Below are 20,033 nucleotides of genomic sequence, written 5' to 3'. Positions count from 1 at the left end.
CATGGTTTGATACTAAAATATTCTCTCTCCTTTTTGAGGAGCCTAACTCGCTTCACATAATATTGAATGTATTGACCTATTGACCAGGTTCAGGGGTGGAGCACCAGAAGCCTTAGGGGATTAACACAGCTACTGGTCCATTCAGATAAACGCTTTATCAATCTCGAATTTGCATGCTATAAACATGATCTAGTGTCATCATATTTTGTAGAATCAACTTAAAAAGGAAAAACATGATATTCTTGTGCGATTCTTTTCCACCCTTTTGTTGCTCTAACCTGTTAAAACGATGTTTTAAGTTAGGATCGCTCTGCATTTTAAATGTGCAGTGCAAAGCTTGTTCTCAGCTGAGGCCGGTGCAGGTAAGAGTGGTGAGGCGGAGGAGTCGACAGATGACAACGAGGGAAAATAAAAAGAAAACCACTTACCTTGCGCTCGTCGAATTGCCGACTCAATCATGCGGTGAGCACAAGGTAAGTTGTTTTGTTATTTTTATTTGATTTTCCCTCGTTGTCTATCGACTTCCCACCCCCGCTGCTCTTACCTGCACCGGTCACGGCGGCTTGCTCTATACATTTTCACATTGCATTCACTTATATATTTAAATTCCTTCTCAGGTTCTTCTGGCACATTTCTTGTAAGTACACCTTACACTGATCAAAAGCACTATGTTACAACGAAGTATGGAAGCTCAGACATGCCTGGTAGATGGTATTAGTAGATGTATTCTTGTGGTAATCTTACAGGTTCTCAGTTACAAAGATCCATAGTAATGCATGGCAATGCCCCACAAGGAGCAGGGTCCTCTCTGCTCAGCCCAACACACCAACTGAAACTCTCCTACATACAAACCAACCCAACATTCAATGTGACCTCATCACAGGCTGAGCAGAAAGGCAGAGAACCACAGTGGGGAGACTGCATTAGTAATAAGCACATTACAACACATCTCCCCCCTTAATAATCAAAACATTCAAAAGAATTGCAAGACAATAAAATACACAAATCAGAAGGAAGAATGCATTAATAACAATATATACAACACATCCTTAACCCATTGATAACGATCATAAACACAAAAATGCATCAAGATGGTAAACACACTTTTGACAGGGAGAAGAAGAGGACGCACCACCAAAACATTGTAATACATCCTACATCCTTCTCCTTGAAAATGATCAAAGACAAAAATTGCAAGATACCAAAACCGCACCAATTTCCAACCTTCTTAAACTTACAAATTCAAAACCGCACACATTTCCTAGTGTGCAGCACAAATCCTAAAAAACTATGGGTATTGGCAAAACTGATAGGGGAAGTTACACTACACAATAAATAACACCCCCCACGTGTGTACCCGTCACACACAGTCTAAGTAATGTGTATATATAACACAAGGCAAATCAGAAAATCTAGGGTATCCCTTAACCCAAAACAAAACTAGGGTATCCTTTAAACCCAAAACACTCTTGAATCATACTATGAGTACAAATAGACTCCAGAAATCTCAAAAACTAAGGGTTTAAGGGTATAAACAAAACTGATAAGAGAAGTTACACTACACTAGAGGTAACCCGTCACGTGTGTACCCGTCACACACAGTCTATATAAACAGTTAACAATAGCACATGGCAAAACTAGGGTATCCCTTAACCCAAAACACTCTTGAACACTCTATGGGTATATCTAAACCCAAAACAACCATTTCTGAAAATAGTATGAAGATGCAAAAACTCAAAACACTCTTAAACACTCTATGGATATGTCTAAACCCAAAACCACAAATTCTGAAATGGTATGGAGATGCAAAACCAAAAATTAGAACAGCCACCACCCTCAAAATGACAATTTTAAGCTGTAAGATGACAAAAGATTACATGTTAAACATGTTAAGCAAAAAAAAACATATGCAAATCACAGTATAAATCAATTAAAGGTGAGAGAAGGTGTGCGTGTCACCGTAGACATGCAGAAAAGATGGCCCACTCTGTTAAATTCACGAACAGCACTGCAAGGAAATGCATCTTTGAAAAAAAACTGTCACTCAACAGTACCTCTACGAAAGTTCCAAGTCCCTGCGCCAAGCTGAGATGTCAATGTGCCACACAACCACAAGATGGCACTGTTGATCCATTTTTGAAAATATCAAAAGAAAGTTAGGCACACTGTGGATATCTGTAGCACATACAGAAAACCGTCTGTTATCAGGGCCAAAGCAAGAATTTGAATTTGAATTTAAAGGTATTTATATAGCGCACGTATACCGAGCGGTTTCATGGCGCTGTGGGGAAGCTCAATTCAAATTACAGACTCCGGGCTAGCTCAGGTTGAAAATGCCCGTGAGAAAAGCAAGGTTTTCAGTCTCCCTCGGAACTCCATGTAGGATACTGAAGTGCGAATAGGAAGGGGTAGGGAGTTCAAAAAGGACGGGGCGAGGACAGCAAACTTGCATCCTCCCGACCTCTTCCTCCTAAAACGAGGAGCCACCAGAAGAGAGAGGGCGGAGGATCGCAATTGTCTGCTGGGAATGTAAGGGTGAATATGAGATATCATAAAGGCCGGGGCTGTCCCAGCCAGAGCCTGAAAGGCGAAGCAGCCAAGTTTAAACAGAGCTCTCTCTTTGATTGGGAGCCAGTGGAGAGAGCGAAGAACGGGGGTGATGTGCTGAGATCTGGGTAAACTAAAAACCAAGCGGGCCGCTTGGTTTTGCACCAGCTGGAGTCGGCGCAGAGCATAATTGGGGATGCCATTGTATAGTGCATTGCCGTAATCTAAGCGTGAAAGGACCATCGCCATAAGGATAAGTTTGAGGGCTGATAATGAAAAGAAACGTGAGATTTTACGAATGGTGCGTAAAACAAAAAAACAGGCCGAAACCACCATTCTCACGTGTGAATGGAGAGTAAGGTGTTGATTCAGAGTAATCCCCAAAGTTTTAACAGAAAAAGAAGGGAGAGGGGGGGAACCAAGCAAAGAAGGCCAAAAAGCAGAAGACCAAGGGTTGAGTTTACCACCAGTCAGGACAAGCTCGGTCTTATCAGGGTTAAGTTTTAGATGATTGGTATTCATCCAATTCCTGATGAATACCATCACTGACTGGAAGTTAAGAATAGAAAGGGAGGAATCAGATAAATTAAAAATGAACTGGAGGTCATTAGCGTAATTAAACACTGTGACCTCCAACTGCTGTAACGCAAAAATAAGAGGAAAGATATAAAGATTAAAAAGAAGAGGGTAAAGAGAAGAGCCCTGAGGGACACCACATTGTACCGTATGAGCTGTGGAAGAGAAATCCGCCAAGTGAACGGCCTGGGTACGGTCGTTGAGGAACGATCTGACCCAAGACAGGGCGGAACCCCCAACGCCTGCCGCCTCGACATGGGAAAGAAGGATGGTATGATCAACCGTGTCGAAGGCGGCAGAAATATCGAGGAGAATCAGCGCCTGTGGGAGATTGGAGTCCAGTCCCTCTCTAAGTGTGTCCATAACGGATACCACCACCTTCTCGGTAGAGTGCAGGGGGCGGAAGCCAGCTTGAGAAGGGGCTAAGAACTTACTAGTCTCAACGAAGGCACTCAAGATTTTGGTGATGTGCCGCTCAAGGACCTTAGCCAAGTAAGGAAGGAGGGAGATAGGGCGGTAATTGGATAGGACTGTGGAGTCTGCCCCAGGCTTTTTCAAGATGGGGACAATCGTGGCTGACTTATGTAAGGTGGGAACGATTCCCCTTCTTAAGGAGTCATTAAGAAAGGTCAGGGGAGGGAGAGGGCAAGTTTGAAAAATTTTACACATAATGTGGGCAGGGCAGACATCCGCCGGGGATCCAGATTTTACAGTGGGGAGGATAGAAAGGAAGGTCTCTTCAGATAGCAGTGTGAATTGATCAAAATGACAAGTGTTGGGCGGTGGAATGATGTCAACGAAGGCACAGGAGAGGGGTGAGATGTTGGATTTAATATCTGCGATTTTACTTATAAAGAAGTCATTAAGGGAATCACATAAGGGTTGAGAAGGGACTTGTTTAGCTGAAGTTCTATCTGTGGTGGCCAGTTCAAACACGGTAGCGAAGATTTCCCTCGATTGATTCTCCACCTGGAGGATCTTATCGGAGAAGTAGGAGGTCTTAGCCTTAAGGATAGCTCTCTTGTAATCCGCCTGAATGGAGTTGTACAAGAGTTTGGAGGACTCGCTGTAATTGCGCCTCCAGGTGCGCTCTGCCTGACGGGCAGCCAACTTTTTCTCCTTAAGTTCAGGGCCGAATCATTTATTCGCATCGTGGGAGCGCTTCACTTTGACGCGCCTGAGGGGGGGCACCTGATCGCATGTTGAAGACAGCCAACTGTTTATGGCCACTGCTTGAGATGAGGTGGGCAGGTTATCAATGGCAGGGCTTGATGTTAGAAGAGAGGAACACAGAGATGGAATGTCCACTTTCCCCCAGTTGCGTGCCCAGGTGTTCTTGGGAAAGGACGGCTTCTTCGCTAAGCCCAGATCCAGAAAGAAGGAAATCAGAAAGTGGTCGGACCAGGGGCAGGGAGAAACAATAGGAGCAGGGATCGAAATATTAAGGGACCAAATTTGGTCCAAAGTGTGACCTTGAACATGGGTGGGAGTGTGGATGTGAGGAGTGAAGTTCAAGCTACTGAGTAGGTCGGTAAAGTCTTTGGAGGGTGCATCCTCCGCTGGATCGGAGGGCCAGAAGTGGAAGTCCCCCAATACCAGAACCGATGAATGATTGACTGCAAGGGTTGCTACTAATTCCTGAAAGGCCGGGAGAAAGTGAGGCATATTTTTCGGTGGTCGATACATAAGAACACAAGTGATGGGAATTAAAAACGATGTCGAGCGAGCAACTAAAAAATCGACATCCAGTATTGGAGGGAAGGAAAGTAGCTGGAACTGGATGCCAGAGCGGACCAACAGGGCAACCCCTCCTCCCACTTTGCCGAGCCGATCAGCTCGCAAAGCATAGTACGTGGAGGGCAGGGCTGCCAATAGGTTAGGCAGTGACTCAGGGCGGAACCAAGTTTCCGTAAGGAACAATAAGTCTGGCTTATGAGTGTCTAAAAAAATAAACAGGACAGACTGGTGCTGTACCGCCGAACGAGTGTTCAGCAATAAAGCTGCAATGGTCGGGGGAGAGGTCCCTGAAGGTAGAGAGGAAGGAATGGGGTCGATGTGAAAAGGAACCCCAGCAGGACGGGAACCGGGTATAAGGGAGGGAAAGTTGAATGGAAGGGTAGGCAAGGAAGGAGTGCGAGCAATATTCAGGTGACTAATATGCTCCCTTGTGGCAGAGTCTAAACTCCAGGGACCTTGGAAGGCACACAGCTGATCAGGCGAATAAGAATGAAAATTGGCATAGTGCCGTGCCCTTAGCCCCGTCTGGCCGCGGACGGGCGCAGACGGGCTTACCTTAGGCGCACCATCGGCGCGCAAAAGGCGTGCCCGCTGCGCTCGTCCGCTGCGCTTCCGGTAACACATGGGCGTTTTATAGAGGACAGCCTCGGGCTGCTAGACCGCTGCCTGCGGTGTGCGCGCCCTTCCGGCTGGTTCCAATATGGCGCCCACTCTACAGCTGTCCGGCACGTAAGCCGCGCTGATGGAGCTGCCCTCCACGCGATCGGCACTGGGAGCCGCGCGGGACCGGGGCAAAGGATGCCGAAGCGAAGTAAACGGTAGGTAGAAATGCCAAACACGTTTAAACAAAGCAAGGCAGCAAAGGCTGACAATTTACAAATGATTAAAAAGTGCAAGCAAATTAAAACACTAAACAGTATTAGTCACTGCTAGTAATTAAAACACAAAGTCAGCAAAGCTGTAATCCAACGTGAGAGCCCCCAATGAGCCCAGGAGCTGCCACCACCTGGCAGTCAGTTGATAGTCACTTTTCCAAGGCAGAAAACAGAAACAGGCAAACAGAAACTGGCACTTTTCAATTTAAGGGCGACCGTTGACAGGGTCACTGGTGGGGCATTAGGGGTGCCTAGTTTCATCAAATCCATGAGTTTCAAATCACTTACTTGAGTCCTTTAAGTCCTATAATTTTCCAGTAAATAGGAAATTCTGTAAATCGTTGCTTCTTCTAAATGGGCTTCTACTTCAGTTTCTTAAGTCAAATCCATCCAAGGTAGCTCAGGTAGGTTCTTTTTAAATCATCGCCAGTGTTACAACGAAGTATGGAAGCTCAGACATGTCTGGTAGATGGTATTAGTAGATGTATTCTTGTGGTAATCTTACAGGTTCTCAGTTACAAAGATCCATAGTAATGCATGGTAATGCCCCACCAGGAGCAGGGTCCTCTCTGCTCAGCCCATCACACCAACTGAAACTCTCCTACATACAAACCAACCCAACATTCCATGTGAACTCATCACAGGCTGAGCAGAAAGGCAGAGAACCACAGTGGGGAGACGGCATTAGTATTAAGCACACTACAACACACTACCACTCACGATTTGTTAATTAACAAATTTGTAAATTCCACCGGTACTTCAGATTTGGTTGCAAGCAGCGTTTGCCCATAAATAACATAGTTGCATATTCTGACATGCATTATTTGTTTTGTGAAAAATATACTTCTTTCATTAGTGGCCTCCTTTCTCGGTTCAGTTTTAAAGACTTTTTGGACTATCTTTTTATCATTGAGATCTTTTTTCTGCTAGCATCTTTAATCATTAAGTTATTTTTTCTGTTATCATCGTGATGAAATTCAATTGTCTGCATTTTTGATGTTCAGTAGGACCCCTGTTATTCAGGACACCAGTTTTGTTAGCTCTGTCACAGAGTGCTTATAAGATCGGTGTAATCATATTGCACGTGCAGTACAATAAATACTCCCCTTTAGTGCCAAGGGCTATTGGTATAATGTGTGCTTTAACAGTAAGAAAATATACATCAATATGTTTGGCTTTTAGACAATGCTTGTTTTATTTAGGCTAGGGACTGGGACCTTCCCTGATAATGCTACAGAACTGCTAATATTTTGATCAGCTTCATCCAAAAAACATTCTAAAAAATAAGCATTGGTAAATTCAAAAGGTTGGAAGCCAATGGCAGACCGATTAGCTTTGCTAATGCTTATTTATTTTTCTTCCTCCGGTCCCGCTCACCAGCACTGAACACCTCTAACCTATCAATTATAAAATGTGCATTTTGGCGCTAGTTGCTGCAACACTGCTGTCGATGCCTGTACAAGCAGATTCATGGTTTAGAAATAACACGCATAAAATACACTGCCAAGCCTTGCATTGAAGTGCTAGTTGCTGCAACACTGCTGTCTATGCAGGTACATGCAGAGGCATAGTTTAGAAATGCCATGCATAAAACTCACTGCTCACCTTAGCAGTGAGGTGCTATTCGCTGCAACACTACTGTCAGCACAGGTGCATGTAGGCTTTTATTTGAGTCCATTCACAAAGGATAATGTAAAGACCTACCCGGTGCCCGCTGTAAAATAATCAGTCTAAAGCGCTGCGAGGCCCCCGGGTAGTTACGCGCTATATAAGTGCAATTTTTCATTTCATTTCAAAGTAGTGCTCCTGTGATACTTTTTTGGTACTTTTACGATGCTTTTGTGAATCTGTCCCAAAACATCTACAATGGGATATCATATTAGATTATACAGGACTGTGTCCTCTTTGCATGTTGGACTTTTCGGGGCCAACTCACAAAGGCAGGTACTGACCAGTATGTTAAAGAGTACTCCTGTAGGAATACTTCCGTGCTCATAAATGCTTCTGTGAATCCGCCCTATCGTTTAGAAGCATCATGCATAAAACATATGAAATGCAGTTAAATATTCCAACTATTCTAATATTTTATCGCTATGCTGAAATATTCAAGGCACCCAAATCTCAGCACTTCCCTGCAGGATGCAGTAGAGAAATTTCCGGGGGTCCACTATTCTTGAAGTCCAGGGAGTGTCTCGCCAAAGCCTGCAGTTGTCCACAGTCAATTATTTGTGTACATTCCCCCTATGCTTTTTTTTTTAAATCTCTTTATTAGCATCAGATTGGTCCGTGTAGGCATACAATTACACAGTAAACTGTTTACAATGAAAACGGTAGCGGTCATTATACAAAGGAAGCAAATGGAGGACTAGACCAATGACATTTACAAGCAGTGTAACACATTCTAAAGTCTCATTTTCACTTTTTCCATATCTGAGGGAAAATTGCATGCGCGGAATGATGACACAAAGAGATATAACCTTTTTCAAACAGAACGAAAATGAATGAGCCTTCGTGATAGAGAGAGCGGCAAGCAACACATCAATTGACAAGGAAGATGGCATTAGTATAGGCGTAGGCAGACGAGGGTGGGTAAAACGACAAATGTAAGATTAGGGTGAAGCAACTATTTCAGCCGGGGCAAGGGATGCAAGGAAACAGAGGAGGGAAACATCTCGGCCCCAACCAGCATACAATCCAAAACCAGCTGCTCACGCATACCCTTTTCCGAGAGTGTGTACACGCCAAGCACTGTGGAACGCAATAGGTAGCGCACGCTAGGGTAACCAAAACCACCTAGCCCACCCCTTCTGGGAAAATAGAGCTAGCAGCTTGGGAGTGTGCATCCCGTGTAATCTTGCTAAGATACTGTCGATATGGGCCCCAGATGTCGATAGGGCGTGAAGCCGTTTGGATCTGCGTGGAGTATTCTACACTATTGGTATTGCATTGGGCAAGGCTGCGCATCCAAGACTTGGAATCAGGGATTCGTCTGGACCCCCAAAGTAAAGCAATTTCCCTCTTCGCGAGCAAGAAACCTATGTCAGCAAGCTTACGCGTTGCCCGGGGGAACTCAGCGACATAGCCAAGCAGTGCAATTTCCGGCTTGTGTTGCAATTCACATTCCAAATGTCGCCCAAGATGTGGTGCACCTGTAGCCAGTAGGTGTGTAGTTTCGGACAGGTCCATGTGAGCTGTGCAAAATCGGCATGCGGAGCTTTGCATTTAGGGCAGTGATGAGGTCTGGTCGGGTCAATTCTGTGGGCCAGCGCCGGTGTGAAGTATAGTCGCCTCAAAAATTTAAAATGTATTAGCTTATGTCTACTGTTGACAGATACCTCTTTAGTGGAGCGGCAACAGGCATCCCATTGGGCGTCCGTGATGGGGCCACCCAGATCAAGTTCCCATGCCGCACGAACTTTCACATCCGAAGCAGGAAGTGCCGCCACACAGAGTCCATACAACCTGGAGACCATGTGGGCTCCTGTTTGTGACTGGAGTAGAAAAGTCAGTGCTGCCATGTCATCTGGCGGCAGTGGGAACGAGGGAAACTGTGCTCTAAGCATGGACCTCACCCTAGTCAGGACAAAGGAGTCCATAAACGTCCGGTCCGCAAATCGCGGATCCTCGGACACCGAAAAAACATGGCCGTCCGGGAACAGATCCCCTATTGTGGCGAGCTGGTATTTGGACAACGTTCTGCAGACCACTGCCTCCGCGGTGATGGGGAGCCAGTGTGGGCTCGGCAATGGAAGCGCCGGGGAGTACAGCACGTCCAACTGGAGCAGTCTACGCAACTGCATCCAGGCCCACGATGTAGTGGACACAGTTTGTATGTCAAGTGGGTCTCTGGGTATGCCTTTGGGCAATATCGAGTTGAGGGTAAGTGGTAGTACCAAGTCCGCCTCAGGTCTCAAATATGGGATCCGAGCGTCTGGATGGAACCAAGGGTGTGCATAGGCGCATTGCGCGACTAGGTAATAAATACATTCCCCCTATGCTTACAAAGGAATTTGTGGAGTATTGGAGGTACTGCAGTCAATATATATCTATAACTTAACTTCTCCTCTTTCCATCTGGCAGGTTTCAGTATGACCTTCCAAACATTGTTGAAGGAAGTGGGCTATGATAAGACTTGATTCTTCTGCTGTAAAAGAGGGACCCATTAGCATATTAAAACACATCCCAAAATAGTTATAAGCTTGTTTTAGTTTTGTGTAGCACTGTGTTGATTGATCGGAAGAATGGATTACAGTCATTGACTGTTTATGTTGACCCACCATTTATTTTTTGCCCCATGTGAAAGGACACATTGCTGGATTTGCATCTGTTTCCAGACACACTCCAGCAATGTGCCATTTGTGCGCTGACAGATATGTCAGGATGACGTATCTGTCAATCCTTGCTTCATGGAGCGCCATACAGTAAAATACAGCGCATCCATTGTGCTGCAAGGAGGGTGCACTGAAAAGTCTTGCATTGCTGTTTTACCGCAGTGATGCAACACTTTTCATAAATGAGGCCTGAGAAGGATAGGATGACAAAGGTATTCATCTCTACATGCTTAGTGAAAGAGGTAATTCTTCAATGGCTTGCCAATGGGACCGGATGTGGCGTAACAACCAGAGCTGCTGGATGTGGAACTGGGGAACGGAGTTCGAGGCTCGGTGTTGAATATCCTGTGATTCTGAAAAAAATCACTTAATCTCCCCATGCCTACCAATACAATGAATGCGTTCTTGTGTTTATGTAAAGCGCCTTTGGGTCGAGTTCACATCATATAAAACTGCAAAACAATAAATAAATGATCTGAAATTAGCTTTAGTGGATGAGAGTGCTAAATGTAGGAGGCCTGCTATCAGACTGCAGGTATCTCAGTGGTAATATTTTGGCTTGCTTGGAAAGTCAACCTTTAGGATAAGGTTAGACAGTTAGGCAGGAATAATTTAGACAGGTAATCTAGAGCTGGGCAAAGGGTTTTGATATATAGCCCTATAGCCTGCTGCTAAGGGCTATATCGTTTGTGAAAGGCCCAACTATAATAAGGGAGAGGGCCTTTAACACAGGTGTAGCCAGACGAAAAGGGCTATAAGGCTATTAGAACATTCTACCCATTGAGGGTAGCATGTTCTAAATTAAAAAGGAAGAAAGTGAAAGACAAATATTTGAATATTGGAGGAGAAGGCTTACACCAGCCACTTCATTGTCTTCAATGGAGGTTCCAACATTCCTATGTTCTAATTCAGTTTGTTGTTTGATTAGCAATCACTAGAGTGACTTTACAACTGGAGTGATGTGATCAATATATTGAAGCCAGTTAGGAGTTGAGTGGCCTAGTGCTGTGCTCTTAGTAGATTATGTGTGGCTTTTGTCGGTAGAACTTCATGAGCATCATAGCAGTTATCAAAGCGTGAACGGGCCAGCACAAGAGGAAGGGGGATTTGGGCGTGTTCTTGTAGAAGTGGGAGTGTCCAACATAGGCAGCGCAATTTCTTGGGCACTTTGTTAACTTGTGTGTTAAAAGACAGTTCTGTGGCAAAGATGATTACATTTGAAAGGTTGGGATGAGAAACAGGAGATTAAGGTGAGAATATGGCATATCCCTAAGGCATTAATAAAAAATGTTTTCATGGTGTATGTGTACAAAACAAATCTGCTTACAACTGTGTTAATTCTTTCAAAAGATTTTGCTACTAAATTTATACAAACGGGTGCAGCCACTCTGTATACTTACGCCACATTTATTTGTTCCCAGTGTGTCGTAACAAATTCCCATGCTATGTGCCGGCCTATCTCATTGTGAAGCACATTTTCAAAAATGTCTCGTGCAAAAAACAATGGCAGCTGAAGTGCATATTCCAGGTACCTGTGACAAATGAAACATAATAGAAGTAAATTATTTTAAAGAAATATTTTTTGGCATAAAGTTTAATAAATTGTAAGCGTCATCATAATTTCCAACCTGGCAGTTTGTAGAAGTTGAAGATGATAATTTTTGGTCATAGATCATTTAGACAATACTTTCAGATTTCAAATTGAGCACAGTCTTATTGGGCACTTACTCAGTCCCCAAAAGACAAGCTGTAACATATGAGCAATGGGCGAAAACTAGAAGCTTCACTCAGAATGAGCCAGCAAGCCTGCGAGGCGTGGGTGCTGGTAGCACTCACGGTATGTGGGTACAACAACACACTTACCCCAGCTTTGTATCTTGTGAGAAGGACCAGCACACACCAGATTAAACAGACAGTGTACGGAGGGGGCAGTGACTGGCAGAGGACTCTCATCTCCGGCGGTGGGCTGAACTGTGAGGCAGGGCATGAGCACTTTATTTGGTTAACCAGGATGACAAAGTACTTACACCTAAAAATTGCGGATGGCCTGGAATGGCTCCCCTTTCAGTCAGGCATTGAAGGAAGGCAGGTACGCCCCTGTACAATCACGCATGGTGTAAATAGTGAACACTGCTATTTGCAAGGGAGACAATGGAGGACTTCTAGTAATAAGGAACAACGATGACACACAGAACGGGTAGCACTTTCTGCCATTTTTGTATTGTGATATTTTAATGAGCTGACACAAGAGAAGAATGGGGCCACATGTTCTGAAGAGTAATCATAAATCACCGTTCTCACCATATATTTAAGATAGGTCTGGCAAGAAAGTTTGTTTCGAGCTTCCTTGGAAATGGTGCCTCCTAGGATGCCACAAAAGCAATAAAAAGTACTGGTATGTACTCGTTCCGAAGCATCAGACTGGTTTTAGGAAACCTCAGAATAGGCCTCCTTCACTGTCATCACAGTATTTTAAGGGCCAAAATCTTGCTCTGTGTCTGCTGTTGGCTGCCCCTGAATGCGAAGAGGTGACCCCAGATTGTGGATCGAGGACAAATAAGTTCCTAAGTCAGATTTGGCAAACTTTTTTATGAGTTAAGACCCCCCTCATCTTCTTGAAGGTAAACAGCCACATACAAGTGGCACAGGGTTCCATCAGTTCTTCCAGCCCCCCTGTCAGAAACTGGTATGTTGGTTGATGGGTGAAACCCTACTCAAGCAAGAGCAACAATCTTTGTCCGGTTGAACCACAAAAAGTCACTAAATAAACCTGTGCTTCACCCTCTGGTAGCTTGGCACAAAAGTAGTCAGGCGTAACTTAGAGGCAATGTACAGTATTTATGCCACAATCAAACAGTGATAAAGTGAAAACACAACACAAGAAAAAAAGAGTAAAATTGAATAAATAAGTTGACGCCCGAATGACAATAATCCAATCGGTAAAACCAGAGACATGTGATTTCAACGATCTAAGGTAAGTATAGTGCCTGAAAATACAAAGCGCCACTCGGTTATGTGGTTGTATGAGACCGGAGGAAAGCCACAAGTTCAGACCGACTGTGATGGAGCGTGGGGCATATACAGGGACCAGGTTAGCCTCATTGAAAAAATTACTTTGTCAAAGTCCAGTGCAAAGAGTTCAGTTTGCAAAGGAGGAGGCCACGAGGAATAGGGAGAGCTTTGCGGATGGTCATCTCTGTATCATGAAGAGCAGGCTGGGAATCGCGGACAGTCATAGTTGTAGTGAGAAGATCAGGTAGGAGTCACGGACAGTCGGTGTTGGAGCTTCAAGCTGGCAATCACTGCGAGCTGTTGATCCTGTAGCATGAAGGACAGATCTCATTCTGCTGGTCGTTGCTGGCAGTCGCTGTAGTGCGAAGAGTTAGGCTCACCAGAGCTTCACTTTGGGGGTCATTGCGAGTGGACCTGTTCAGGTTGCAAGTAGCTCAACATTTCAGGATTTCTTGTTTTCTTCCAGGAGGAGCTCAACTGATGACACACCAAGGGTCCACGACCTGGAAAGCACCTCTTGGAGATCAGAAACTCACTTCAGCAGAGGCCAGCAGGGCTCAGGCAGGTCTAATTGCAGGGCCAGGCCGGTCCAGTGCAACAGGTCATCTGGGCAGTTGAAGAGATGCCTCTGGAGCTTGTTGTGTCCCTGTAGCTCAGAACAGGGGGCCAGCTAACAAGCCTTTGGAGTTACTCAGGTAGCCTAGGGTGATGCAAATAGCTCCAGTCTTCCCTCTCAGACATCATTGCAGACCTCAAGCAGCAGGGCAATCGTCTGGCAGCGGAGCAGCCCTTATTCTATACAGTCCACATGCCCAGGTGCGTACTGAAGTGTGGGTCTGAAGGTGTTAATTTTATAGCTGGTGCCAGCTCTGAGGTTTAAGAAACATATGTTATGTTATGTTATGTTAGGCGGAATTTATATAGCGCACTGACACCATAAGTTTCGTGGCGCTGGAGTTCCCCCCCACAGAAGTGCCATGCATTTCCTTCCTCCCTCCCTGCCCTGGTCTCAGACTGTCTGTAGTCACACTAGGCTAGTGAGGTTCTTTGTGCGTGAGCCGAGGCAGCTTCTTTGAAGGGAACGTGGGGCTGTGCACAGCTCAGCCCGCCCCTTTCAGCTTGGATGGCCCACACTGCCAACACCCAGTCCCTCTACTGTGTGGCTGTCTGGGAGGAATACATACAGGCCAACTGTCAGCTACACACAGTCATGTTACCCAGGACACAGGCTGCAGGAATAAAATGGCAACTTTCTAAAAGTGCCATTCTCAGAATCGGGACTTAAAATCCAACTTTACCATGAAAGAGGCTTTTAAATTACAATTCTTTAGAGGCCAAACCCAACTTTCTAACCTGCTCTCAATTGACATTTAACACTTATTAAATGTAAAAAGATAACCCAATGTTATCCTATGGGAGAGGCAGGCCTTGCAGTAGTAAAAAATGAATGTAAGAATGTTTCACTACCAGGACATGTAAAAGTGTAAAGCAGATGTCCAACTATTTAAATACACCTGGGGTGGCTTATATGTATTAAAAAGGAAGAGCTAGACCTGGTGAAAAGTTTATTTTGCCAGGTCGAAATGGCAGTTTAAAAGTGTACACACAGACTGTAATGGCAGTTCTGACATATGTTTACATGGGTTCTTAAGGAGGTGGCACAATTTCACAGCTGGATATCAGAAATCAACCAACAATGGTATTCTATGGACTTCTGAACCTTCTTGACCAGATGTGATGCGATGATGTTGCATCAGTTCTGACACTTGTCTAGTAAAAGAACAACTCAAATTGAGGTTTCTTGTTTCTGTTGCTGAAAGCAGAAATTGCTAACGTACCCCAGCAATGCAGCCTATTCATGGTGCTACGGTCATCAGGGAACACTAACTGTTAACAAGCCTTAGAGAAGTTAACAAGTTCATAAGGATCTTCAGATTCAAGTTTAATGAGGATCGATTTCTGTTTTCTCTTGCTACAAGTAGACTGCATTCTTGTGGTGTTTTGGGTACCTATACACCTGTGACCTCTGGTTCGATACATACCATTCGATTGTGAGGTACAATTTCTAAATTAGCAATTCTTGTATTTAGAGAAATCAGAAGTTTTTACGTTTTTACTTAGTCGCAAGGTGTTTGCCTGTCACCACAAATCTTTGAGGCCATTTGCAGAAGGCTTGAAACTAAAAAGCTATGCAAAGTCAATGCTCTGCTCCAGGGATTTATGATACCCTGGTACACAATTATTCTTGATCCCAAGGCTGCTTACTCAGTTCTAAAACAAGGTAAACCCATTACTAATTTAAGTATTATTTTGATTCAGAAGTTCGTGCTCCCTGCTAACTTTGGTCTGATAATTGGTAATTCAATTCTCTGCTACTTTATTATATGTGTTATCCACCCACCTGTGTTGACCACATTATGGAGGTGTGGATGATGAAAAAGCAACTTTGAGGCAACCACGTCTCAGCTTTAGGTTCATTGTCAATTCATGAATCATATGGGTGCCATAGGACCACCACTGCATCTCCTTCAAAAGATGATCCGAGACGCAGGATCTCTTTGATAGATCATGAGAGTGGATTGTGCCTTACAAGATAATTCAGGAAGAGTTGGATATGAAACACTAAGGGGCATATTATCAAGGATGGCGTTAAAATTATCGCCAGTTTAGCGGCAGAAAACTGCAGCTAAAGCGGCGATAATGGGTTTGATAATATGCCCTGGAGAATTCGAATAGAAGCCTGTGTTCACATCAGGACATGGACTTCTATTGGAATTCCCAAGGGTATATTATCAAGCCCATTATCGCCGCTTTAGCTGCAGTTAAACCGGCGATAATTCTTAACACTGTCCTTGATAATATGCCTCTAAGTGTGTGGGGGCTATGGACATGTTAGCAGGGAATCTCCGTTTGGATTTTCCCTTTATGCAGCCAGTTGTGCGATCTGTCACTGTTTCTGTCTTCCTCCCTTCATGTCCTCAAAGGGGGTAGCAATAGAGTTCATTACCCATAAGGTTTTAATTATAATCCTCTTATAGTGCCTGAAGGTGAGGGGAGTCTTGTTGAGTGAGACCCTATTGTCACAATCTTCGCAGGTCAATGCTTGTCGACCTAGGGCTGGGCATCCTTCTGAAGGAAAATTCCTAACTCCACTAGAAGTAAAGAATTCTTTTTCCAGCATTATTTCACTCCAAACCACCAGCACAGAAGAATTTTCAGAAAATTGTATGAGTGCCTGAAACTATCCTAGACCTCTAAGTATCATACCTGCACTATGGTAATCAGTTTTTTAAAATTGACATTGTCAGATGCGGCCTGTAGGTCTCAATTTATGGACCTGATTACAAGTGTAGGCAGCCGCGGCCCATACAGGTAAAAGTGGTGGGACCATGGGGGTGGGGGGGGGAAGATTAATTATTTATTTAACTTTCCATCATCATCATCTTTCAAAATCCCCCCACCAGGCCCCACTGCTCCACCCCTCTTTCCTACATGGGCCGCGGCTTAGTGTAGGTGATATTTAGCGCTTCTGATAAATATTAATACCATGGGGTACGTTATTTCTCAAGTGTGATGAATATCATCAATTACAAGTTTGTGGGAAATTGTTGTCGGTTTACATTGTCCTTGTGCATAAACACTTTCATTTTAAATGTTCACGTTTAAAGTTGACAACTTTCAAATGATGACTTTTAGCACACATTTACTTGCTCGCCAGCATGAGATAGTGTACTCAGATAAGGTATGCTTACAATTATATTTCCTCACAGGAACATTATCATACCTTAGAAAATTCTGTTCAAGGACCCGGTACACTGCGCACACTGGCCTTGTTTGTTGTTGTCTGTTTGGTGACAGCTTTGGGTGGATAGAATCAACAATGACAGCCAGACCAGAACTCAGGCACAGTACTAATGGGTTCAGTTTTATTATATAAACTGCACCAAACCTTTTTTAGGCACAGGAACATTTAGATGGATTGTCAAGGTTGCCTGTACCTGAATTCTGGCTCAGCTGAATCTCATCACTAACTTGAGAAGAACAACAGCCTGTTCTTCACCAAGACTGGCTACCAGATGACACACAAACGCAGGTAAATGGGGAGTTAGACCACTCTAAGGTATTCTGGCAGAACCGCATTCACCCTAGACCCTTTTTAGGCTAGGCAGTGCTAGGTAGGTGTATAATTATATGTATCCATATAATCAATGCAAATGCACAATGGTTGAATTGTTTCTCTTTTTCATCATTCTTGTAATGCTTGCTACTTTTCTTTGTGTTTTTTCGATTATTCATTCCAACACACATATTTTACACTAAAATCCTATAGCTTCAATGAATGTTTGAAATGCCAGTTCGTATAGTCTTTGTGTCTCCCTTTGGGTATGCCTGAGTTAACAACGAAAGTGTAGATCTGTTTCCACGATTTCCTTGGGGGAATCAAGGTCATCATGTTCTGAGGTTGCAGACACCATCTAGTATATTGTATGATTTAAAGGTCCAAATGGTGCACTGTGAGCTAGCCAGTAACTACGTCAACATATTCTGATGGTATGAGCGGACCCAGTCCTCTATAGTTTTGATGCTTATGTTGCCCAAATGCAGTCTTACTAAATTAGTAGGAACTGTACGATAGAATAACATGCAATTTTTGTTGTTTAACACCCCAAAATCTGCATGGTATGGTAAATATAGCTTGTTCAGGATACACATTTCCTCTGTTAAATTTCAGCAGGTTTGACCTGCCAAAATTTAACAAAGCCTGAGGTATTTAATGCATCCAGTAATTATCGGATGCGTTAAATACCTTCAAACTTGGTAATTCCGGCCCATGTGTAAACAGGGTTTTATGTATGAGTCGGAATTAACCAACTCACTCATAATTAGGCCCTAAATACTTTGTCACTGTATCAGGATGACAGTTTTATTCACATATCTACCAATGATTCTGATACCCCGCAGGTCAATACAAAACAATTAACTAGCAGGGTGACTAATGTATGGGTGGAAATCAGGGGTTCTACCAGTAAGAACATCTGTGAGCAGCTACCTGTGCAACCTCATCCACCTTTGTGTGACATTATCATTTGGACATTGATGGTGGAGGTTGTTTAGTTCATGGTACCAGTGTTCCTTTAGCTGTAGAACATGCATACATTGGTCCTGAAATCCCTTTGAGTTCTGTGATTGGTAATAATCAAGGGCTTTTTATTTATATGGCCTCTAAATATGCGATTGTTCTGGGATTAGGTACATTCAGACTACAACAAAGGATGATAAAAGAGGAGGAAATAACGTCTTGATTACTTGCCAGTCATTTTTATTAATCCCATTCTTGTTTCCATATTCAAGTCCTTTCAATCTCACCTTGTATTACTTTGTCTTCTAACAGGTTGAGGTTTTTGAGGCTGAAGAAAGGGTGAAACCATCATTTAAGAACTCCCCAGAATATAGACAGTAACTTGAAAGGAGTGCCAGGTAAAATGAATATGAAAGAAAGATCTCAGAAGATGAAATTGAATATTTTACAAGTGAACAAAGGTGTACCTGGATGTGGAGAACTGGAGATGGCCATCTCCTCAATATTTGTATACACCGAGACGAGACGGGAGAACCAAAGGAATGAAGATAACCGGTAAGTAATCTAAACAGCTTTTAAGAAAGGTTACAAATTTAGGATTTCAGAAATTGATTTCCCTAGTGTATCCTTAAGAACAATATAAGTCATATTTAAAAGAAACTTCCTAACCTGAGACAGAGACTTGCCAATGTGCACCAGCATGGATCAGTGGGATGAGCATGTAGCTTAGATTCCTTCTTTTTTTCACTTTTTTATACTCATTCGCCACCAATCTCACTGCAATGCACACTCAAGTTGTCAATACCCACACTCAGCAAGCTGAGAGGCGTAGGCGTCTGGAAATGGAAAGACCCGCCTACCGGTACAAAAACTTGCTTAGGTGCTAATGAATAAACCTGCTGAGATAACTCTTCTACCAAGCTCCATGAGCTAGATGGCCCTCGTCTTAGAGCTACCAGTACCAGACTGAGAGTATCCGACATGGCCCGAAGAGTGTTGAGGCAGCGTAATCATTGGACCCAGAAAAAAAAGCCCTCAAACGATCAACTCTGGGCCCCATCTTGATTGCAGAATATTCCAGAATGTTCTCTTTTTCTTGCTGCCTGATCTCAGAAGATCTAGCTTGGAAACTGCCAAAATGGAAGTCTGCCATTCTTAGAAGGAGGGGGTGGGGGGGTCTTTCCATTTTATACAAATTTGCCTCCTAGCTAGGAGTATGGCGTAAAAAAGCAGCGATCTTGCAGGGCCCTTAACATTGTCTGTCAAGCCAAAGATAATCAAGGGTACGTCGATGGTAACAGGGCTCCCCAGAGTATCAGTCAGAAACTTTCCAATGCTGTCCCAAAACGAGACCAAGGCTGGACACTCTTTAAACAAGTGGATATCGGAAGTTAAAGCCAGCCCACATTTCTTGCAACAGACAGGTAAGCCTTTGGTGATTTTTGAGAGTCTTACTGGGGAAAAATACGCCCTGTGGATGGTGAACAGGTGGTTCCTTTTTAACCATGCCGGTTTTACAATTTCATATAGGATCTTGAATGAACTCTCCCATAATGTATCACAGTCTTGTGCTGGTAAGGAGCTTCCCCACAATTCCTCAGCAAGTTTGAATTTGCCGTCCACTGCTTCCGATATGACTTGATACCAGAAAGAAACTTCCTTCTTCCCAGATGGCCTAGTCACAAGCTGGTGTTCCAGGTAGTTGCCTCTTCCTAGTAAGATTCCAAGGTTGTTTGTAAGTGTGACTGAACCCAGCTTACCAACTGAAGATATTTAAACTTAGAGAGACCTACTGCAACCCTATCCCTAAGTTGCACCCATGAAACAACGGTGCCATCAGGGATCAGATCCCCCCCAGACTGCCAGCCCGGCTTC

At 43.9% G+C, this 20,033-nt stretch overlaps 1 protein-coding gene across 1 annotated transcript in view; it reads right to left on the bottom strand.

Annotated features, from left to right (window-relative positions):
• Positions 1 to 20,033, bottom strand: part of LVRN (laeverin) — a 663,539-nt gene that overhangs the window by 40,473 nt on the left and 603,033 nt on the right. The window contains exon 18 of the mRNA XM_078675542.1: positions 11,467 to 11,598. Within this exon, the coding sequence (XP_078531668.1) occupies positions 11,467 to 11,598 (132 nt within the window). The remainder of the gene's footprint in view (positions 1 to 11,466; positions 11,599 to 20,033) is intronic.

The sequence above is a fragment of the Lissotriton helveticus genome, chromosome 2_1 (assembly GCF_964261635.1).
Source record: "Lissotriton helveticus chromosome 2_1, aLisHel1.1, whole genome shotgun sequence".
Taxonomy (NCBI): Eukaryota; Metazoa; Chordata; class Amphibia; order Caudata; family Salamandridae; genus Lissotriton; species Lissotriton helveticus.
Note: the sequence above shows the minus strand (reverse complement) of the source record. Positions and strands in the feature narration are given on the sequence as shown.